The sequence below is a fragment of the Camelus dromedarius genome, chromosome 26, assembly GCF_036321535.1.
Source record: "Camelus dromedarius isolate mCamDro1 chromosome 26, mCamDro1.pat, whole genome shotgun sequence".
In the NCBI taxonomy this organism is placed as follows: domain Eukaryota; kingdom Metazoa; phylum Chordata; class Mammalia; order Artiodactyla; family Camelidae; genus Camelus; species Camelus dromedarius.
In genome coordinates this window covers 15255333-15279684 of record NC_087461.1, presented here as the reverse complement: position 1 = coordinate 15279684, position 24352 = coordinate 15255333, and the positions used below count along the sequence as shown (strand labels likewise).

At 43.9% G+C, this 24352-nt stretch overlaps 1 protein-coding gene across 2 annotated transcripts in view; it reads right to left on the bottom strand.

Moving 5' to 3' along the window:
- The window catches only part of CUBN (cubilin), a 273783-nt gene that overhangs the window by 170749 nt on the left and 78682 nt on the right, over positions 1 to 24352 (bottom strand). For both annotated transcript variants that reach the window (XM_064479416.1, XM_010992039.3), the window contains exon 28: positions 6289 to 6439. In XM_064479416.1, coding sequence (XP_064335486.1) covers positions 6289 to 6439 — 151 coding nt within the window. The remainder of the gene's footprint in view (positions 1 to 6288; positions 6440 to 24352) is intronic.

The following is a 24352-nucleotide window of genomic DNA, read 5'->3' as shown; positions in this document are numbered from 1 at the left end:
GGTCTCTGACCATCTGCCCTGCCTCGACTTCTGTCTTGCCTTTAGCTCATGATTTCTCAATTGTTTGTCCATTACTGCCCTTCTAAGGAGGCTTTTTCAATATTTTTTTCCCCAATTGCTCCAAAAATTGCATATCACAGATATACTATGTGTCTGCTATGCACTGTATACGTCTGTGCTTATACAGAAAGCATACGATATTTTCAGCCTCCCAAGAATCAGCCTCCACCCCCTGGGCTTGGTACTGAGGATGTTTGCTCTAGTTGAAATACTGCCTGTTGAAATCCCTCCTGTTTCTACTCAGAAATGTCTTCCTCTCCCAGATAGCTGTCTGGCTGGTGGATTCTTGTTTACTCTTTAAAACTCAGCTCAAGTACCCTAGCTGCCTGGAGGGCCTCTCAAACTCCCTGAGGCTATCCTGAGCCTCCTCCGGGCACCCACAGTGTCACGGGTGATGGATTCTACACCAGGCTTACCTCTCTGACTCCACAACTGCATGATTAACTCCCACAATCAAGGACACTCTCTCCTCCTCCTCCGACGTGGCCTGAATTGTCACATTGAAGCTCTGACCCTCAGTACCCCAGAATGTGACTGTGTGTGGACGTGGGCTATTACGGAGGTGATGAAGTCAGAATGAGGCTCCTAGAGCAGGGCCCTCATCCAATCTGACTCGCCCCCTTATATGAGGAGGAAATCCGGGCACACACAGGGATGGCAGTAAGCCGCCTAGGCAAGGCCAGGTGAGCACACAGCGAGAAGGCCGCCACCTGCAAGCCAAGCAGAGAGGCCTCCAGAAAAACCAAATCTGCTGACACCTTGGACTTGTAGCCTCCAGAGTTGTGAGAAAATTAATTTCTGCTGTTTAAGGCCCCCCATCTGTGGTATTTCATTATGGCTGCCTGAGCAGATGAACATGCTCTCTGTATTCTATAAACACCAAGCCCAGAACCTGGTTGTGAATAAATATATGCTGGGTGGTTGCTGGAACGCATGACTGAATGAGGACACGTCCTCAGTGAACATCTGCTCCCAGGGGCCACGAGGAATCGCTGTCACACCACGCACAATGCAAACTGTCTGCTGTTTGGAGGGAGGCCCACAAATCCCCCCGCCTGGCCCAGTTTACCGGCCCTCACACCCCACGGGGGAGGTGGGTACCCAGCATCCACGTATAAGGCCGTCGGATGGATGAGGAATCACAAAAGATAAACCCTTTGTCCTCGAAGAATGAACCTCCCAGAAGCCCCAGCACACGTACTCTAAGTCAGAAAAAGGAAGAAAAATGACAGATTGGAAGGAATTCCCCTGAAAGACCGACAATAGCAAAGGCTATGGAAATGACCATGTCAGGGAAGAGAACTGAGGGACGGTTTACGAGAAACGCTGCTGACCTGGAGGAGGGTCTTTGCCAGAGCTCGAAAGATTTATTTTTGATGAGTGCTTTGCTACAGGACTGCACGTCCATAGGTCATCAAGAAGGCGCTGGCCCACGTCCAAACCGAGCCAGCCACGGAGGGCCTGGACATGCTTTTTAGAAACCCGGAGCCGATTTCTGAAAAAAAAAACCCTCAAGTCCTGAGAAATCTCGTTAATAGTTGAAAGGCGGATCAAATGGAGCCAGACCCCATTCAGGAGGGTGATGTCATCTCTCTCCCCGAAGAAAAGGCCACACTCGCCTTTGTGAGAACCCAGGGTGACATCACCTCCCCAGCCGTGCACTTCACCCTTCCTCTGCTCCTCCCCGTCCAGGGGTTTTCTCCCTTTGCAAATGTCCCTCTTTCACTCACAAAGCTCCTTGACCTTGTTTGTACGCCACCGGATTCCACTGCCAAGGGAAAGAGGGCCCCTGCGAGGGGTGACCAGAGGCGGCGAGGGGTGTGCGCAGCTGGCCTGGAGGCTCCTATTCACAGGGCTTACAGAAAGTTCCACACTCCCTCCGGCAACCCAGACGGAGGCCCCCGAGGCCAAATTCAGCCCCTGGACAATGCTGTCAGCACTGAATGCATTTAGCCAGGCAGGGCAACTGTGGCCATTTCTTTCTTTCCAGAGAGGGGTTCTCTTTGATGGTTCGCACAAAGGCAAGGCCATGTGGTTTCATTTCACATCTACCGCGTCACTTTCAACATGGGTCCAGGAAAGAAAGCCCGATTGTAGATCCATCTTCTGAAAGCAAACAGAAGGTTTGTGCGGGCGACAAAGAGGCACATACTGGGAAGGGGCTCACTGACGGACTGGCAACGTGAATGAGGTGCCTGGGGACTCTTCGTCAGCCGCAGGGACCAGGAGGTGATGCCGTGAAGATTCTGAACATGTCATGAAGAGTTTTCAGCTGCTGTCACCGCACGGTTTGGAAAAGAGTGAGAGCGGAGAAAGGACCAGAAATGAGATGTGATTCCAGTGAAAAGAGGCTGGGAGTTTAAAGGCAGCTGCTCTGGGCCTGGTGAGGAGAGCCACTCCCGGCCTGCCTGCATCGGGCGGGCTGTCCCCAGCCCTGGCACTTGGCCTTGACTCTGAGATGGAGGTCTTCCTGCAGGCACTGTGCCAAGACACAGTTTCTGCATTCCATTCACACACGTGCATGTGCACCCACGAACACACAGTCAAGGGTATTTCTATTACATTTTAAAACTGAGGCTGGTTTTTCCAGTGGATCTGGCATCTTGTATTTATTTGTTTGTTGTATTCGAATCCCACAGCACACCGTGTCACTTCAGATCCTACTCAAAACTCTTTTCTCTGAAACCTGCAGGGTTTACAAAAAAGAGAGGGTGGGGCTCCTCTCCCTGCCCGAGCCTTTGACTGTTAAGGACCCAGGCCACTGCTTCCCTCTCCAGCAGCTCCTTCAGCAAAAACTCTTTGCCTTTTTTTTTTTTTTTTGAATAGTCAATTTACAATGTCATGTTAGTTTCTGGTGTACAGCACAGTGACTCGGTTGTATATGCATTATTATATATATATATATATATATATAAAATATATGTTTCTTTTCAAATTCCTTTCCATCTTAGGTTATTACAAAATATTGAATACCGTGCTCTGTGCCACCAGTAGGACCTTGTTGTTGATTTGTCTTATATATCGTGCTGGACCTCAGCCTCCCTGGACTTGCGGGTGCCCGTGCTACCCTGCTCCCTCCCACCACAGGGTCTTTCTTCTACCAGGAATCCTCTTCCTTCCCCATTTGCCTCCTTGACTCCTGCTTATTCTTGGATTGGAGTTCACAAGTCCTATTCTCACTCAGGACTGCTCTGGCTTCCCGTCCGGGTCCAGTCCCCTTCTGTGCTCCCATGTCACATATCACACTTTTGCTTTTATATCTACTTTTGTGCTTATTTGCTTGATCGCTACTCCTCCCGATTGCCTGTAAGCTCTAGGAGAGTAGGAGCCAGGCGTGCTGGGTGGATTCACACGTTGTCCCCTACCCTAGCTCAGCACCTGGCCCGAAACAGTTCCTTCCTTAATATCTGTGGCAAGAACACACAGATGACTGAGAAATCAGATTTATGTCTTCAGCTTACCAACAATGGGTAAGAAGTGAGGGAACCTCTCCCATCAAAGACCCCTTCCCTGACCCTTGCTTTTTCTGTTGGCCCCTCTTCTCAGGCTATCTCCAGTTAAAAACCTAGTTTAGATGCAAACTATAAACTCTGCCTACCTGTAGCATTGTGTTAACTATAGTATATGACAGTCAGTTAATTTTGCACAGATCCAGACAGCTAACAAAGCCCTTCCAGAAGTTTCTCCCCAAGCGTAACTGATATCTCATGGGCAACACAGAGTTAAAAAAAAATTGTTCAGTTCTGGTCCCATCTGACAAAATTCTGTTGCACAACTCTGGTTCCAAGCTTAGCCAGCTTTCGGCAATTGGGAGTAAGTTTTGAAACAGTAAACAGGAAAAGAGGATAGACAGAGGGTGTCTTTGACTCTCCCAAAGGAAGACAGTTTCCAAATGGAACTGGAAGAAGAAAATTTTCCTAACCCAAACTCAGAGCTTGCAGCAGACGATTCAGCCATGTCTAGCATATTGGCTGGAGGAAGCCAGTGACACAGCCATCCAGTGTGGCCAGTAATGACCATTAAATCACACTCCTTAGTGTGACCTTAGTGATACAGTCACCCACTGTAGCCAGTAATGATCATTCAGCCATGTCCTTCATGTGGCCTTGGGCCAGTATGGCTAGAACAGCCCGGAGGGGAGAGGAAGCAGCCCACTGAGGAGAAAGATGTCAGCAGGAAAATAAATCACTGCTCCTGAGATTCTCCATCCTAGCTGCATGGCAGAATTACTTAGGGAGCTTTTTAAAATTAGCTATAGTCAAAGTCCTACCGCAGGTCAACTGAATCCTATCCCTGCAGGTTAAAACACAGGCATGGGGACTCTTTAAAACTCCCAGGTGATTCCAACATGTATCTAGGGCCAAGAACCACTCCCTCTAGGTCCTGAGCCTTGGTCTCCTGGTTAGCATCTCTTACTTTCCACCGTCTGTCTCAGTGTCAGTAGGAAACGAGCTGGGGCCCCTGCAAGAAAGAACCTCACCGCTTCCGAGATCAAAGAGGAGAAAGCTCTCAAAGCGTGGTCTATGGAAAAGCCCCATCAGTATCACCAGGGAGCTTTTCAGAAATGCAGACTCATGGGCCTTAGTTAGCGCCCGCTTCCCCTCCCCTATCAGAATCTGCATTTTAGCAAGATCCCCAGTGTTGCATAGACACATAAAAGTTCGAGGAACACTGTTCTGGAAGAAAACCACCTTCACCCTTGAAAATCTGGGTCATTTCCCAAGATTTTCCTGTTTCTTCTAGGTCTTTCTGCACTGTCTCTTGTTTCCTTAGAATCAGGCCATTTCTGAATCACACAATACGAGAGATGGGCTGTGTTACAGAGATGAATCAATCCAGTCCCTTCACTTACTAGATCAGTAAGTTAACATTCCAAGGTTAAATCTACCTCCTTGATGGAGAGGACAGTCCAGAGCTTCCACAAACTCAGTTACTTTGGGAACTCATAATCTGTATTCCAAGCTGTAAGTAGCTGTGGATTACCACTGAATATTTTTAAATACTGAAAAAACCCATACTTACAGTGTAATGAAATACACTCAGTCTCCAGTTCATAATAACTGAATGTCTCACACTCTTAAGTATATAATAGGGCTATTCAGTTGTGTACAGTGCTGAGAGGCATATAATAAACGCACTATGATGTTACCAGCCCTCAAGAGTCAGCATTCCTGTGCGCTCACTGTGGTCTCAGCCCTGATTGTGACAGTGGGAGCTTAGAATGTGTGTGTGTGATTCCCGGAATAACATGACAACCCCACTTCTCTTCCAAATCGACTGCCTCATGCTCGAAGCCCTAAGCCCTTGGCTGAGAACCGCTCATATATTCACAAGGGCTTTTATTTTTCAGGTCTAGATCACCCTAGGAGAGTTGGCTCTCCAACTGTGCTCACCAGGGAGACTAGTTAAGATGCAGATTATCAGGCTTCCCTTCAGAGTTTATGATTCTTTAGGTCTGGGATGGGGCCCAAGAATCTGCAATTCTAACAAATTCCATGTGATGAGGATGTTGCTTTGGGGGACCACGTTTTGAGAATCATTGATGTGGGGCCCTCTCCCTTGAGGTTGAGCCACATGAGGTCAGTCTAGACATTTCAGAACTTGTGCTTAATACGAATTTTCACCTTCAGAGGAATGATGACCCCTACTCGTCTTCTGAACCACCAATTCGTAGATAGGCTCTTGCATGCCCCGTACTGTGTCTGGCAGGTACAACACCGTCCTTGGCTTAGCGCATCACCAGCTTAGGTTTTCCGCTCAGGCTCCCCTCCCAGCCCAGTCCTCGCCCTCCCTCTTCTCTCTCTGATTGACTCATTCTTCCCCTTCGATCCTTGTGACTCCTCTGCTCAGCGTCAGGATGAGTCTTAAATCTCATTCTATTGCACTCCCTCTGAGAGACTTCCCCCTCAACTTGCAATCTGCCTGCCACACCCAGGTACTGGTCTTCTCCCGGAGAAACTTCACCAGCTCCCTCCCTGCTCTTGAGCAATTTACTCCTGCGCCGACTTAGCTGTCCAAATCCTGTCCACCTGGACTTCACTTCCTGTCTGAACCCTAAGAGGACCTAACTCACCAAGAGCCACCAATGTCTGAGTACACTAGCACCAGATTACCACCCGGGTCCCACCATTTGTGAATGGCATTGTTTCCAAATACAGAATTGCAAAGGGAACAGTTCTTGGACAAATAGCAACCACCAAATAAAGCTGAGATCAGCATGGGGCTTACCATGGATGAACCACTGCATCTGAAATCCTTTCTCACGGCCACCAACCCCATCGGTGTGGAACAGCACGTGAAGCTTGGGGCCAGTGGTGCCTCCTGCAGGTGGCGTGTCTGCGCCGCAGTAGCGCCCCATCCGCCTTGTGCCATCGTAGAGCTGAAATCAAAGAGACACTTCCCAATGTAAGAAAGCTCCACTGGGGCTGTCAGATGTAAAAAGTAAAGTCTTCTCATGGAGTGAAAGCTGTTTCTTGGTTCAAAAGTTAAGGGTAAATCTACTGAGGTGGGTGGAGTACAGAAATTAAAACAGATCTTTGTAGACCAAGAGAGATCCCCTCCAAAGTCTAATCCAGGGACAGAAGGAGGAAATGCTGGGCCAATGAGATGTGTTCACATGTTAATCACACCTAAGAGATGCCTAATGAATTAACAGTAAAATAACTGTGAGCTATAAATTTTAAAAATAAATACTAGATGATAAACAGTTACACATTTTAGAGAGCTATGAAAAGGAAAATACAAAGATACAAAAATTAATCCCACTGAAGATAACCATTGTAAATACCAGAAGTTTCTCTTGCCAACCTCTTTCTTCATTTGTTTATATATATGCATGTAAATATGTGTGCAGGCGTATATGTGTGTGTATTAATTTGGGCTACACATTTAATTGTGTTCCCTGTTTTTCACTAAGCATGTCACTAAATAGTCCATGTAAATATTTTTAATGGTGGCGTAAAATGCCACTAGTATACTGTATTCACATTACAATTCTGCTATTGTTCACTTAGGATATTTCCAATTTGGGGGCCAATAATTGCAAATCTTTGTTAGATATTTTAAATTTATCTCAGGAAAGATTCCTAGAAGGGGAATGAATCAAAGAGTATAATCTTTTCTGGCTCTAGATATATAATATTAAATTTCTTACCAGAGAGTTTATACCAATTTATTCTCCCATTGGCAGTTTATAGACATATTTATTGCAGTGGATCTTTGGCCATTTTGACAGCTTTTATTTTTAAAGCTGGGGCTAATAGTGAACATTTGTTTTCTTTTTGGAATTGTCTCAGTTTGTTACTTTGAGATTGAAGGGTTTTTTTTTTTTTTTGCATGTTTCTTGGGCATTTCTGTTTCTTCTCTTGGAACTTTTCTGCTGAGGTCTTTGTCCATTTTCCCACTGAGGTGTTTCTCCATCCTGTTGTGTATTGGACATCACTGAATTATCTTACTTAATAATTTCATCAGATACACATCTCCAAACTAAAAACATAAACCTCTCTGCCATATCTCTTCAGTCAGGAAGAAATAATGATAATCCCAAAAAGATCGGCTTCTTCATGACTCAGGCCAATATATTTTCTCTTAATCCTTTAAAATCCACATTAAACACTTTGTTCCAGTTACCCTTGGGATGAGCTGCCCATTATAATTAAATGGAAAATGTCTGGTCAGAGGCATGCAGACTTCCTATATTGAAATTCTCTTGGAGAGCACACGCGTGTGAGTGTGCATGTTTGTGTTTGTCTGTACGTAAATGTATTATCTGGTTTCAATAAATTCCAAACTGACCAAATTATTTTTAGCTCCTGAAATGCTATGATATAAAATACTGTTTGAAACGTGTTGATTGGAGCATGGAAAACTTTATTATCAAATTCCACAAAGACCCTCCATGGAGCCTGCCCTAATCCTTGTTGCTGGTCATGAATTGGTTTTCCTTTGAAACCTCTCAGCTTTTCATTCATGCCCCTTTGTGGAAACAGTCACATTCCAGTTATATAGGCATGTGTCCGCCTCCCTTACTCATGATGAGTTTCCTTCGAACCCAGACCACCTCTCACATCCCCTCACTGCCCAGCACAGGGCTTTGACCCGGGATAGATTCCCAGCATGTCTTCAATGAAGGAACACAATGATTTCCCCCACAGCTGCATTTATTTTGACGGGACTTAAACCTGCGGGTTACTTGAACCTTGCACAGTGAGCTGCCCATTAGGATCTTACAGTCCGAAATTTCAGCATGCTGCTTTCAGGCAGCAAAGGGTCTGCATCCTTTGTGGCCACTCTGCAGAAAGGGAGACCAGGCAGGGCCTCATTCAAGGTCGTAACAAATCGCAACTTTCTAAATTCGGGCTGTCTTGGCTGAGTTCTCAAGACAGCCTGCTTATCAGACATACATGCTTGTGTGACATGATAGGGGGGAAGGTCAGCAGAGATTTCAAAAGAGAAACTCAGAAGTCCATGATATCACTCACCCTTAAGTACTGAAGCTGAGCATTTTAAGTAAATGAATGAAGATGGGGTTTATTTTTCAGGCTTCTCCCTTGAGCTTCCTTTTAATTTTTTTTAATATTGCTTCTTTAAATATGTCTATTTATCATCAAGTTTCTAATATTCTTGATGGTCAACAGAAATCATAATGAGACAGCAAAAATGAGAGAAAGAATAAAGCCACACAGAAAGAAGAAGGAACAACAGATCCCTTCACCTCCCACCCCGGCCCCACCATCTTTCGGCCCCACCATCCCCAGCAGGAGGTGGAGGTCAGGAGAGTCCGTGTTGTAATCTGTTTACTCCTAACCTGCTGCTTCGCTGTAGGGGATGTAACTGAGCCATAGTTTTTATTAAACCTAGTGCACGAATTCCAATTCAAAACCAATTAATACAAAAATAAACATACTGTTCCCAGGCCGAGGCAGAATAAGCGAGAAAATGCTCTACTGTTTTCCACTCCAAAGGCTCATTCCTGAACTGTGGATGGTAGTGCAGTGAACAAAACTTTAATTATTTCATCTTTATCTAACAAAACACAAGGTCAGATTTCTCTGGAACCGGAATCGCTCAAAGCTTCCTGGATCTTCTGAAACACTAGGTAGGGTAAACATTTTGAGGAACCATATTTTAGATTCTGTGCAAAGCCATAAGCAGTACCATATTTCTGTCTCCCAGCTCAGCAAGGTTAAGAAACCTGACATTTTCACAAGACTTGGAAGGTTTTTTTTTTTTCCCCTTCCTTCCGGTAGGGATTACTTCACTGAAGGAGATCCCCTGAATCCCAGTGGTTCTTAAATAACACATTGTGAATGGGATGGGGGTGGGGACAAGGGGAGGGGGTCTGGGGGGAGCACTGATGAATAACAATTAGTTTCTTTTTGCCTTTGGAGGGGAGAGAATGATGCATTGAGGTAAACCTCAAATAGACATTGATGAAAATACTTAAATATAATGTTAAATAAATTAATGAATTCATTAGTGTTGAACAATATCTCTCTACCAAAAAATAACCCAAAAAAAACCATACCCCCAATTTTGTGTCCTTCTAACGTTTACACTTAATTAAATCAGGAGGTTTTGTTTATATTCACACAGATGGCTAACGTCACCTCAACAATCTATTCCCGCGTAAATGTACCACACAAAAAGAAACAGTCGTTTTTCAAAGTACACAAATACTGGTTACCGTGGAAACCAGTTGGTGCCTGCTGCTCCTGATTCCGTTTTCAGAGCAGAACTTTAACCACAGGACATTCCAGCTGTGACTCACCGGGACTACTGGCAAGCACACTGGCTTGGTCCTGCTAAGGGTACAATCACCCCTGCTTTTAGAAAGCCTCAAGATTGACTCCATCTGAACAGTATTTGAGGCTGGAATTGAGTCCATAGAAACTGGTAGCAATTAAGAAGAGAAAGATTGAGATTCTTACTTTGAATATGCAGATCTAATTCGCATAACTGTGTTTAGAAGTTTGGGGTTTTTATTGCTGACATTTTCAAGTTGGCCATTAACTGTATCTTCAGATATGGAGATGTGAATATTTAAAACCCCCCATGTAGACCTTTTATGGTTATTCTCTTAAGGGGACGATTCATTTAGGACTTTTGTGTTTTAGCTCCTCCACCCCCATGCCACCCTGAAATATCTCAACCACTCTTAAGACATTCAAAGAGGAAGGAAATCTCTTGCCTAAGCCACATTTACCAATTTCTATCTACTTCCTTTGCATAGGTTTGATAATTTCGTGCAGGCATAGTTTACTAGACCATTAGAGACTTCAGGCTACAGTTGCAATATGAAATGATCATGGACCGTGGACTCCTAAATATTAAGAACCCATACATACACGGAGGAAGATATAAAACCAAAGACACATCACTTGTTAGAGAAGGCAGGTAGCTAGATATGAGCAGAGAAAGAGGGACATGGGCAAATGGCAGAAAATCACACATTTTGTGAACAAAGGGGGTCCTTGGACTGACTAAGAAAAACAGGATCCTCTGGACTAATAAAAAACCATACCTCTGTGTTGATAAGTGTCCTGGAGGCAGAAGGGTAGGGCAAGACAGGAATCCTCACCATCTGAATGTAACCTTTCAATCATTATAACCTCTGTCTAACTATAACCTTTTGCTTATGATACCCCCATGCGAATGTAACCTTTTGTTCATTATTACCTCGCCCAGCTTCCTGATCAAGACTAAATAAGGATGAAAAATCCCTCTTCCCCACCTGGGAAGGTGGAGCTGGGATGAAGAGCAGGAAAGATGACCCCAAACCCCTCCCCACCGATGAATATTCTGTGCATTCATTTTTACAGTCATATAATGAGCTTGCCAAGGAGACTCGGGGCAGCCACCCACTGGGTCTGCCTGCTCTGTTTCTAGAGCGAATTACCTATCCCTTAATAAATCCTCACTTTATTTTCTTAACCTCCGTGTCTGGTCTCTAAATTCTTTCTGTGACAAGACAAGAACCTCTCGACCCCAGCACACTGACAGAGTCCAATTTTTGTAAGATTAAGAGTTTTTGCAGGTAATTTACAAATCACTGGAACTCAAGTCTGGAGGAACCCAGAGTCAGTTAACATGTAATCTGTTCCTTCAGTAAGAATCAACTTTATGAACTGTAAGAACTCTCAGAACAGAAATGTGCTTTTCACATGTCTCTTTGTTGCTGAGTTGTTTCATGATTTTGAAAATTTGTGATCGTTTAATGAATGAAATTGTAATTAATTGTCACCTATCTGAGCTTGGGATGTACAGACTGACTGCTTTTCTAAACCTATTGGAATCACAGTGAGCAACAACTAAAACAGCCTTTTCTATTTTAGATTGGCATCTAATTCATACTTTTTCTAAGTATTTTTTTTTTATTTACTTGACATTTTTCTGGAAGAGAAAAATGTATAGTGGAGGATTAGTTTCAAGCATTAATTAAATATAGTCCCTCTAGAGAAATTAAATCAAGAATTTCTTTGGAAAGGTATTAGAATATGGAGAAAGTTCTGGGGAAAGAAATTTTAGCCTATTTCCCATTACAAATCTTTAAAAACTCCAAAAGAACTTTATCCTTTAGAGTTTAAAATGTAATTGAAATAATTCATCTGCCATGAGGAAGAATCCTAAGTGTGGTAAAGAATCCCCTAAGAGAGAACAAAAATTCTAGTCCACGTAAAGAAGGTAGTTAAGTTTCTGAGAATTATGTTCAGTGAGTTCCTACGGTGGCTTTTTGAACTCAAAACCACTAATAGATTATATTTCCATTGGAAGCAGGAAAGTCGCTTTATGACAAGTGTAGACTAGAGTATATTCAATTGGTCATTGTCAAGCTCTAGATTCATGGTCTAGTCTTGATCTAAAATTTGCTTAAAACATAAACTTGTGAAAATTACTTAACCTGCATAAGCTAAAATTTCTTCAGAAACTTGGCATCCTCATGGCACTTATCTCATAAGGTTGGTGTGCTTATTAGCAAATGAGACAAACCATGTCATAAGTTGAATGTGAGTCCTGGCCTATGGTAAGTGCCCCAAATATTATTCTAACTCTTGAGCAGAGGCAGAGGGAACCAACATTGCTTCCAAAGAAACCACACCGGAAATAGCTTTTAGAGAAAAAAATGTAATGGGTCTAGAGAACTTGAACTGACTCATGTAAAATATTTCTCAGAAATCATCCTTGGCAGACCAGACAGGGAAGCAACCAATCAATGAATCATTTGGGAGGAGACAGATGCCCATCGTGGGCAGTGTGTTGCCATGACGACTTGGTTTTGTGTGCACACGGAGGCCACTCCTGGCACATGGGGTGCAGAGCCCAGTGCAGATGATACCGTGGGGGAGACTGGAAGCGCAAAGCACGTGTCTGGGTGGAGGGAGATCATGAGATGGGCTGCAGATCAGGGCAGGGCTGGTGGCGGAGACGACATTGGGAAATCTGTCAAGGCTGCCCCGGGGAGTGGATCAGGGGGAGGCAGCGGGTCAGCAAAGTGGCTCTACCTGTGTTTTTTCCTGTTGCAGCCTCCTCCCTGCTTTCTGACTGGCCAGCCTGCAGCTCTAGACGCTCCAGAGGAGTAAATTCTTGGACCATCTCTTCAGATTATCCCCACCCCCTAAAAACAACTGCACCAGGATCTAGGGAGCTGTCTTGTTAGAACAGTTATTAAGAACATTGTTGCCCAAGTTTATACACAAATCTCCTGGGTAAACTTGGAACATGCACAGTTTCCTTTAAATCTGAAGGGCTTTGAAATGTTTCCAAAACAACAGGAGAAATTGCCAAGCAAGATTCACAGAGTAGGGGAAAAGGCTCTCATTGTGGGTGAGAAAAGCCTTGGTGAGTTAAAAACATAATTAAATTGTGGGAGGTAAATTACGCAAATGTTCAGGGAAAAGTGAAGAAGCAGAGCGTGGTGGCCTCTAGATGGCTCGGTGATGGCCCCAGGAGGTGGTCTCCTCCATTAGACACAGGGGCACACACAGTGCTCCCAGGGTACAGAGGCACACATCTCCCTCAGCACAGGAAGAGCCACACTGCCATGCGCTGCCAGGGCAGGGCAGGAAACATGAGGTGCCCGTCTAAAATTAAAGTTACTCACAACGCTGGGCTTTGCATGAGACCCAGAAACCCACTGAAAGACCACATTCTAAGTTATTTGGTGTCACTCTGAATTAGAGGTTGGTCTCAAACACAGACCATCTAGTCTCCTTTCCACGTGGTGGCTAGTCACTGGCCCCTCTTAAGGGCGCATTGACATTTATTTCTGCTTTCTACATATTACTTATTTTAGAAACCACAAAGGCTAATTTGGGTTTTTTTTTTTCAATCGTGGATGTGTGCAAAGATTTAACTACAAAGATGTAGTTAAAATTTGAAATTTGAAAAGATTCTATGGGTTTCACAACCAGAATCAGTGGCTGTATTGTGATGATGGAATAGACAATGTTGCAAAAGCTGTGGTACAGTAAGTAACAAGGAGAAACATTCACAAGACATTGTTACACATAAAAAAAAAAAAGTCACTGTAGACTAGTATGTACACAATGATTCCCTTCGAATATTAAAATAAAATAAAAATATTGGGAGACTACAGGAAATAAATACTACCAAGTATTAGTAGTAGTGATATAATTGGGGTTATTTTTATTTTATCAGGGTTTTTCTATACTTTCTAAATTGCCTGAAATGACCATATTCCTGTGTGATCAGATAAGTTTATTTTAAAAGTATTATCTTTGGGGACCTATTGAAGAGCCATGTCCCCAAGTCCCCATATCCCCAGAGCCATGTGCACTGATGTATTTCCAGTCTCAGAATTCTATACCATTTTAGGTTCTCAGATACCCATCTAGTCCACTAAAAATTTTATGCTGTCTCCCTAATCTTTTTTATGTATCTGAAGATTATCCATGAAAATTAGCCCATTAAAATGTTTTTATATAAGGTTATCCCCTCCAGCAATAATTTAAAACCATATATTGTCCCCTTATGCTTCCTCTTTAATAACTAGGTTTTTATTATTAATTAGACTAATTCTTTATTAAAAAAAAAAAAGGACTTCCTCAGATGTTTAGGGACTTAAAGAGCTCTTACAGACATAAGTTTTGATACTCACTGATGGACCAGTAAGTACCTATTCCCTCCCTAGTGGTAAGTGAAATGCTTTGAAAGCCAAGTATATTGTCCCCTGGGTGCAGGTGAACATTTAATTCCATGAACCGCAGCCTTCCCTCTGCTAACTTTACCGCAACTGGGAAGCACCAAACATTTTTTAAAAAATTACTCTGCCTCCTAAAAGCCTCACCATCTTCTACAGATGCACTCAGAAACAGGGAGGACTCTACAGCACAAAGAGAAATCCTAGCACCGTGGAAGGACCAGGACCGAGCGCGAGCGCTGCCAGGCAGACTCCTCCAACTTAGCAGGGAGAGAATTCACCTGCTCAATAAATAAGTAAATGGAAGAACTGAAGGGTAAAGATGTCATTAAAAAAAAAAATTCTGAAGTGTTCCAAGTGGAAATCATCCCCATTTTTAAAAGCAATCAGTGTCATTAACTGAAATCAGCAACAGTGATTCCTGAGTTTTGAATTTAGCATTTCTGGTATATGTGTTCTCATTCATGACACGTACCTTTGGATGCTAGGAAAGGCCCTGCGTGCATTTGATGCCTGTGGTCTGAGGAGCACAGCAAGGTGAGGACCACCAGGAAAGGAAGGGTGGTTAGAGCAGTTTCAACTTTTGAGCTTCTAATGGAGTTTTTACTGGCTTCCGGGCAGCGTGGACATTATCTGTAGGTCTGATTATTATTCATCCTGATTCTGTCCTTCATGTTTGAGAGAATACTGAGAGGGGAAAACACACAGTTTCTTTTGAATCTGAGAGCAAAGGCTCTCTTTTGAAGGCTGGTGATTTTGCCTCATTATCTGAGGCAAATTAATGCAATCACATTGTGAGAGATGGTGGGAAAAGATCAGCATTTTTTTTTTTTTTTGAGGAAAGGGATTTTGATCACATTGAGATACACATCTCTCTGTTTAATTTCTTGTAATTAAAAAAATCACATTTTACTGGGGCAACTTTGGAGGGTTAAAATTCTTATAAAATGCTCTGGTTACACTTAATGACACGACAAAGTACTTGGCTTAACTGACCAATGGATACACTTCATTCTAAACTCCTTTGGAATCTGCATCACGCTTTGTCCAATGCTAGATTCCTATCCAGCAGAGAGGCATCACCTGCATGATTTGGTGTACTGTTTTCACTTTTTGTGTGTGGTTTTGAAGAGCAGCTGTCCTTAGAATTGAAATAGCTCATCTCTGAATTCTAAGCACAAGGCCAGGCATCCTAGAAGCAAACTTCCTCGGACAGACAGTTCCAGGAAGCGTGACTCATCTGCCCAGGAAGTGACTATGGAGTTGCCATGACAATGAGAGTCAGCGCAGACTCGCTGCTGCTAAGACACCATCTGCATCTCAGCTTCCCTCCAACCAGCAAATGCAAACAGGATTTTAACTCCCCCACTCTTAGATGCAGATACCGATCCTGTGGCTTTTGCAGGAAATCTGGGAAGCCAGGGAAAGGAAGCTCTTCTCTCCACACATGGAGCCAAACTGTGCTAATCACGCTGGGAAGGCTGTTTTGGAAACTGTAGCTATTCACTTATTGCAAAATGCTGTAGAGCAACAAACAATCTATCAACTTGTGTTTATGTTAAAAACTAATAAATAGTATTTATTAGCATGTGCTCTGTGCTGAGTGTTACTCTCTAAGCCCTTTCCACGTATCACCTAATTTAAAATTCCCAGCAGCTCTAAGAATGCAGATAGCACTGTTACCCCCATTTCAGAGTTTTGGAAACTGAGGTAGGGAAAAGTTCAGGAATTCAACATTTTGAAAGGCATCAATTATTCAAGAAGACTTTTTCTTGTTTCCTTCATCGATATATTTTTTTAAATAAGAGTCGTTAAATTCAAAAAGGCAGCAAAGTCCTTATTCTTAACAGAGGATAACAAAAACGATCTTTTTAGTGACAGTGGTAATACCCAAAACTCCTGTTAGTCAACTTGATTGACATTTTCTTCTTTATATTTCTTAATAGAGCTTGGTGTAAAATAATTGGACTAAAATGTGGGCTTTACCATTTATTATGTATCCTTCGTGAGAAGTGTCAAAATGCATGAATGAAGTTGGCTGTAGACAGAAACCAAGAGGAATGTCTTAAGAAATGAACTGATAATTGTACCACAGCCTAAAGAATGCTCTCTATTTAGGGATTTTCTCTACCTAACTAAGGGCTTCTCTCATTCAAGAGTAGTGCAAATAATGACAATTATGTAAGTGTTTACTATGTGCCAGTTTCTTTATATATAAAACTCTTTTATGCTGATTATCCCATTTTACAGATGGGAAAAGTGAGCCACTTAGAAGTTAAGTAACTTGCTCAAGTTTCCTGGCTAGTTAGTGGTGGAGTCAGGGCTTAAACCCAGAATATCTGGCTCCATATCTATCCTTATACTAAACTGAACAGGTGCCAAGACTACGGAACAAGAGGCATGTTCTACTCTGGAGCCTGAGTGCCTGTGAGATATTCTCTAGTGAGCAAGGAACAGATGAGTGACTAAGTCTTTGTTTATTATCAGCATCCACAACAGTCTGCAGATAGAAGAGAGCTGGTTTAAGCAGTCTGAATTCTAGGGAATTCCCCAAGAACAACAGAAAGAACCACATCTGCAGTTCTTTCCAACTGTGGTTTATCGTTAAACCACAAAATTTGGAAACTGAGGTGGTTGTTGCTGAGACTTGTAAAGGATCTGTTACATCTTCATGGGACCAGCAGTGATGTGCGCTACATACACAAACATATGTGGACACTTGGTTTATCAGAGACGATGCGAAGTCTTTAAAAGGATAAAAGGAACGGAAGTCCTCCCAAGAGCTGGATGGTGGATCAAGGGAACTTGGAAAAGAAAGAAAAAACTCCAAACTTTTGGAGCCAAACAGACCAGGGCTGTGCCTGGGAGAGTAAGTCAGACCGCCGGAGTGAGGAGCGGCCACTCGTAACTGGCTCGTCCCGAGGAATGGAGATGGTATTTCCAATGGACGGAGGCTCCCGGAAGGGTGAGAAACACCATCCTGAAAGGTAGGAGGAGGAATCTGAATGGTCACGTGGGAGTTATCCTCTCTGCAGAAGGTGCGTGGGGAACAGCAGTAAGCATTTCTTGAGTACTCAACAGTTGCCGGGTGTGTGGTTTGTTTTATTTCATCTTATAACATCTAATGAGATAGTATTCCTTCCATTTCATACTTGAGGAAATTGAGGGAGCGAGAGGTCCATTCTGTGCCCAAGGTCACAGCTAGTGAGAAGTTCAAAGCCAAGCTCTGAACCCCGGTGGACTCCCGAGCCCGCACTCCAGTGAGACAGACCTGAGCATGAAACTGGCTCCATCGCCTCCCAGCAGCAGGGGCCTGAAGTGAGCATTGTTGCTTATCTGAGGCCCTGTTCTCCTGTCTGTTACGTGGGGACAGAAACAGCCACTGCTGGGCTATCCTGAAGATAAGAAGCCAAGGTGTCTCTCAGAGTGCCTAGCGCGTAGTAGGCACTAAGTGTTGTAATTCTCAAAACAGACACCTGAGATGCGAAGCAGAACTTTCCAATCGCTCATGAACTTGGAAGTGTTGCTTATTTATATGAGAATAAAAATGAGAATTAAAAAAATAAAAAAATAAAAACTTGGAAAACATCTCTAGAAGAATGTTTCCCTAAGAATGTTCTCTGGAAAACAAATGCCCAACAGATGTTAGAATTCCGAGCAAAGGCTGATCTATCTGGAATGTCACCTTTGGCATTGTCCTGAGTGTTTCCTCCCAAGGGGGCCCCCTCTATCTCTCCTGGCTGCCGCCCTCGCCTGCAGCTCTGTCAGCCCGCAGCCTGATGTCTTTCTGTCTTCACTGTGGAACCACCCCCACCGCATCCACTGTTCACCCAGTTCTGTTGACTTCGCCTCCTAAGTGCTCCCAAGTCCTCCTGTCACACCCGCCCTCCTCGGCATCGTGGAGATCTGGCCGTCTCTCTCTTGGGGCTGCAGCAGCCTCTTACTGGCTCTCACAGGTCCTCTTCCCTCCCTCCAATTTATTCTTGAAGCCAGAGCGTTTCAAAGTGCCCAAGCCGAGCATGCGCCTCCTCTGCTCACACTCTTGAAAGATTTCTGCTGCTGCTCTCAGGAGGTCACTGAAACTCTGCACACAGCCACAGGGCTCCGCCTTGCAGGCCTCTGCCCTCCTGGGAGCCTCCACTCAGCTTGGCCACTCCGTCCCCTTCCCCCTCTGCCAGGGATGCTCCCCTTGACCCGACTGGAGCCTGGCCCCTCCCAGCCTTCCTTTCAACTAAGCCTCAAACTTGGTCTATAAAAAATGCAGAGTTTCAGCACAAATGATTTCATCCACTTATTCCCCCCCAAATTAAAAGACTTTAACAAACACTAACATAGTTTCTAACAGCTCAAGGTCACCTCCCTAGGATGACTCCAGCCATCCTTAAAGAGCCTGCCTGAGAAAGCTAAGGCAGCCTAAAGGATTTACTGTTTGTTCCAGCCAACACGGAGGATAGGACAATGGCTGCCCTTTTTCAGAGTGTTTACTTAAGAAGGGCTTACAATTGTGAATCCTCCTCCTGTCCTTTTGAGATGTAGCTGTATCTCCTGCAAATCACGAGTGTCTTTTTCCAGGATCTGGAAAAACATTCCTTTGAAAAGAAACCACAGGAAGGACAGGGCCCCTGTCTCCCAGTCTCTGGGAGCAGAGCAGCCTCACTTCCATCACTGCCAGAGAACAGACACGGCTGGCTGCCTGGTCACACTCACACTGACCAACCCTTGGTCATTCTGCACTTCCCTGACTCTGCTCGAGTCCCCTGGTCCCCTCCTGACTCCCTCGTTCTCCCTTTAAAACACCCAGTCATCTCTGTACAAACTGAAATTGAGCTCAGTTCATGCTGGACCCCCTTCCATATCACAGGAAAGCCTGTCCTTTCCCCTTTAACTAGTGTCTGGTTTTGTTTCTCTTTGACGGGTACTCAAACAACTTCCCCTAGTGAAACCTCCAGCTTTTTATACCTTGCTCAGTGAGTTGTCCCCAGGGATGCCCTCCCTGACCCACACATGAGCACCGTCCTCCTGTTCCATGTCTTTGGAGCCCCCAGTAAGGTTCCCTGACAGCACTGAACACAGATTGTAACTAAATTTGTTTTGTGTGATACACTGATGAAGATCTGTCTCCTCCAAGAAGACAAGGAAAACTGATGCCAAAAAGGTATATTTCCATAGCCTATGAGTCTCAAATCTATTTGGATGACTGAATGAATGGATAAATGAATGAACAGTGCATATTTAGGGTGTAATAGCTTGAGGAAGTACTACAGTAAAAACAGAACAAAACAACAGACCCTATTCAATTGTGTTTGAATCGGCATTTCCCAAATTTATTAGAACTCAGGTTTCTATTTGTGAAACATCTATCAACAGGCGTGGCAGGGGGAGCCAAGTGGTTTCCGCAAATCAACTTCCCCTTTGTCTGGTTCCTGAATCACCAGGTGGAAGGCAAGAGAACACCTGCATTGTTCTCTAACATGACTGGGAGGCAAACTCGGATAGCACTAAGCATCCGAGGATTTCCGAGTTCTCCATAACAACAGCCAGCATTGCCTTCATTCCAACAGTACATGGGCCTGATGGTTCATAGCTGCAGTTACGGAAAATGCTGCTCAGACCACAGACTTAGAAAACATGGGTGTCAGGCTGGCAGATTCAGGGGCATTACTGATGTTTTCATCCAGTTTTTTCATTCGAAGCACACTGTTTTGTAACTGAAAGGACATGGAAGTGCAATAGACAATGATATAAACATCTGGTGAACAGGATGATATCAGAAACAGGATTTGGCAAGAGATGAAGTGCTTCTTATGAAGACCAGAGGAGAAAATGCATTTGACAGCAGTCACTGACATGACGTAAGTGGGAGGGGGAGGCATGAGGAAGGGGTGAAAGGACGTGATGCGGGAGGATGGTGGCGAAGGTGCCACATAAAGAAGGGGGAGGAGAAAGTTTAGAATCTGAATTGAAAAACTGTAACGCAAATCTGACATTTTTACTTAATGAGATCAATGTAATCATAATACCACCAAGCCTTGGGGAGACAAAGTATGCAATTCAGCTGTGGCAATGGAAAAGGAAGGCCTGTGGAAAAAGAAGCAGGCAATGGCACTCGAAGGTATATGTTAAGAAGACACTTATTTTATATATATATATATATATGTGTGTGTGTGTGTGTGTGTGTGTGTATGTGTATATATATGTATGTATGTATATATATATAAAATATGTATTCTATATATATAGAATATATATAAAGAATATGAAAATGAATATACGTATGTTCCTATATGACTGAAGCATGTGCTGTACACCAGAAACTGACACAACACTGTAAACTGACTATACTTAAATGAAAAAAATAAATATATGTATATATAAAGCAGATACCTATTAAAATAGTTACAACTCCCCAGGAGAGAGATTTGAAGTGAGAATAAAATGTGCTATCACAACAGATGTGGGCCAAGACAGTGGCCTCAGGTGCGGAGCTAAGGCTTCTGTGGGCATCCCCAGGGATTCTGACTGAGTAGGTCTGGGGTGGGGCTATGAACATACTTTTCTAACAAGATCCCCAGATGATTCTGGAACCCAGCCAGATTTAGAAGCCAGTTACAGGGGCTTTATCCTCCACCATCAGCTTCTTCCTCAGCAGAAACTTTATTTATTAATTTTTTTTTACAAAGGAAACGTATCAACACTAGTGGAACAAAAAGACACACAGGAGTAGCAATGGGCAGGTGTCCACCTGGACATCATTTAGGTGTCTTGTTCTGAAAAAAGCGTGGCGCCTGCTGAGCTCTTAGGATGCTCTCCTCTGTCAGAAAATAAAGTGTTTCTTAGAGTAACAGCTCTTTCCCCGAGGAGAAGTGCTCTCATGGACTAATTCTGATCAGCAAAGAAATGGCTGTTAATGAAACATTAGGAGAGAGTGATCAATTTCCCTCGAACCTGGGGTGAAAGGACCCATCGGTCACAGGCTGGAGGTTTTAGGGAGTGGGAATTTAAGGGGAGACATGAGCCCATGAACCAGCTAAATTAAAAAAATAAAAAATAAATGAAAGAATAAGGAAGACAATTTTTAAAAAGGAAAGGGAATTCAAGGAAAATGATAAATTCTAAAAAACTGAAATTAGGTCCATAAAGTCAGGAGTAACTGGGGGAGAGGGGCAATAAAAGAGGAAACCTCTGAAGAACCTAATCTAAGAAAAAAAGGAAAAAAAAAAACAAACCCACGGAGCTAGCCAGGAGCTTTCTGACCATTTTGTGAGCACGTACACAAATGAGCAAAACTTTGGAATACAGTGCAGTTAGAAAAAATGTCTACTTTTTAAAGCTATGATTGGGGAAAAAAGAAAGATGAAAACGTGGGCTGGGCCAAGGCTTGCAGAAGATGGTGTAATGTGATGAAGGTGAAGTAGACACAGGCCTCGTATGATTTTGAAACTAGAAGGAATGATAAAATACAGTTTAGAAGATAAGACAGTCAGTTCCCATAGTGAATTTTTCCAGGCTTCAGTGAATTACACCCTAAAATCCAGACAGGTTCGGTGACCACAGAACTAATTTTGTGATCTTGCTCACTTCATGGATATTTCAAAACACTGCTTCAGCAGGCCCACAGAACCCATGCCCCTGCTCAAAGGTTCCACCCAGACGTGAGCTGTGAGCAACGCTGGCCAGAGGGCGGGGCCTCACTGCTCCCGGTCAGAGCTGGTCACACTGCCTGGAGGCCACACTCTCCCAGGCAGGCTAGATCCAGGCCTTGTTGTCCAACTCAAAAAGATGAGCCACCTGTGATCGTACTTTGTCACCAAAGGAAAGTCCAGTTGGTTGTAAACGCTTGAGGAACAAGTCATGGCTGGGGCGGCCACACTGAAGCCAGGACTGTGAGGCTGCAGGAGCTCACGGGACGGTTTTGGGGAGAGAAATGGGCATGGAGGACTCGTGCACGGGGAGACACAACAAAGCTGGAAGGAAGGAGAAAGGGGGGCAGACCCCACTGGGCTGCCCTGGCTCCTGACCTCTCCTGCTTTTCAGTCTATCCTGTGGGTCATGAGCTTCTTACTTTCCTAGCGTAACAGCCCTTTCCCAAACGCTAATCTTCCCTACGGGGCTAGTCCTAGTGTGTACCTGCAACCAAGGGTAAAAGGCAGAAGAAGGAAAACAGGACTGCCAGCGGTCAGAAGGGGAAATGTTTCAGCTTCCGAAGTATGGGAAAGATTATTCTGGCATCTCACAGATGAGTAAGGTTGCTGGTAATTTTGAGAAAATTTTTCAATTGGACACTAAACATTAGTTGTCAGTATGCAGCAAAGATACCATAAATGGCCCCTGTACATCTATGAAAAAGCCAGGCTAACATAGCATGAATTTCTCTTTGTGATGCTGTCACTAGAGTGGTCCATCTGAGGGCTCCATGGAAGCTCCCTCTTGTTACCTCTGAGAGTGACAGACAAGTAAGAAAGAGGCACATACAGAGAGTGTGTGCGGTGTCGTGGCTGAGGGTGCCGGCCTGGAGCCCCAGGGCCCAGTGGAAAGCCTGGCTTTGCTACCTATAATCATTGTGACTACGGACAGCCTGCCGTTGTCTCAATCTTCTCACCTGTCAAATGGGACAACGGTGTCCCCTACATTGCAGGGCTGCTGTGAGAACTACCCAGTGAACAATAAGTGTTTGATAAATACCAGCTACTATTATTACCAAGTTGTTTGAATAGAGATATCCCCAAAGCGTTCAATCGTAGGTGCATTTTAGCCCAAGAAACCTATCATTTTAGAGTACTTGAAATAGGTAGCATTTCGTTGACATTTGAATCATTTATTTTCAAAGCCAGGGAGTCTATATGCAAATGAATAATGCTCTAAAGACCAGAGAATCGGGACCTCGAGGAATCTTGATGAGACAGAATTCTCAGGCAAAAAACAGGCAATTATAACTTACTAGAAATAATATCCTATGTTTGGCTGTGAAGCCATTGCAACTCATGCAAAAGTGACCTGCAGGTCTTTAATATGGTCCAACATTATGACTTGGCTAACAATGAACCCATTTAACCTCAGCCTACAACCTTAAAGTATAGGAACCAGGTAATATGGTCCAAAGCCAGGAGTGTTGAATCCAATCCTGGGCCATATTTTAAGAGACACCGACATACAATAGAATATGAAGAGGAGGGTACCCCTTGAGAGTTGATCCTTCTGGACCCCGTGGGAGCATCTCTCCTCACTGATCACTGTCACCTTCCGTCATACTCTCCTCCCTTAGCCTCCATGACACAGTAACCTCACAGTTTTCCTCCTCCCCCTTCTCACCACCCACATGCTCCCAGGTGACCCAATACATGCTCTGGACTCCCTGTACATCTCTGTGCTGATTTCCCCCAAATCCATCACTTTTGTTTGTATATTGAATCACCTATTAGGAATCTCTTCTTCCACATAGAGACTCAGGCTCAAAATAAAAATGAAACTGTGAAATCAAGTTATAAAATACAAAAAGAATCCTTAAGGTTTTGGCTTCCCAAAATTGCATGGTCTCATTTACTCCTTTAAGCAAATAACCCTTCCTCCCACTGAGTCTTTTATTTCCAAATCTGAATCATTTCATTTTGCCCAGAGGACAAAAGAATAAAGGACGGATTTGCTTCCCAGTGGATTGTTACCAACCCACACTGCTCAGCAAGGCTGGGCAAGATGTCCGACCAGCACCTAATCAAGTTCTTTTATAGTTTCAGTTCTGTTAACCCCAAATAGCTCAATTCTGGCTGCAGTAATAGCCACTAAAGTGGGACCTGGCTAAGTCATTTGAAAAAAAGCCCTTTAACTAGAAGTTATTAAAATAATGAAAACTAGATTTTGAGTCTGTGGCTTTTCTCTCCTTAAATGGTTATTTGTGCTTTTAAAATTTCCATCATAAACCAGCCATTGTAGCGATTGCTCTGGTCTTGCCCGCTGGCTTACAGAAACGGAAAAAATCTCCTCCCTCTGGCAACAGCGTCATTCTTTGGAAGCCTTTGCTGAACTTCTGGTTCTCATTTGGTGTTTCTGCTGCTTTCACCATCAGTGTTGCACAAGGTACCTGGCGTGTCTGTCACAGCGTCTATGGAGGGCCTGTGACTAGCGGCTCTGCCGTGGTTG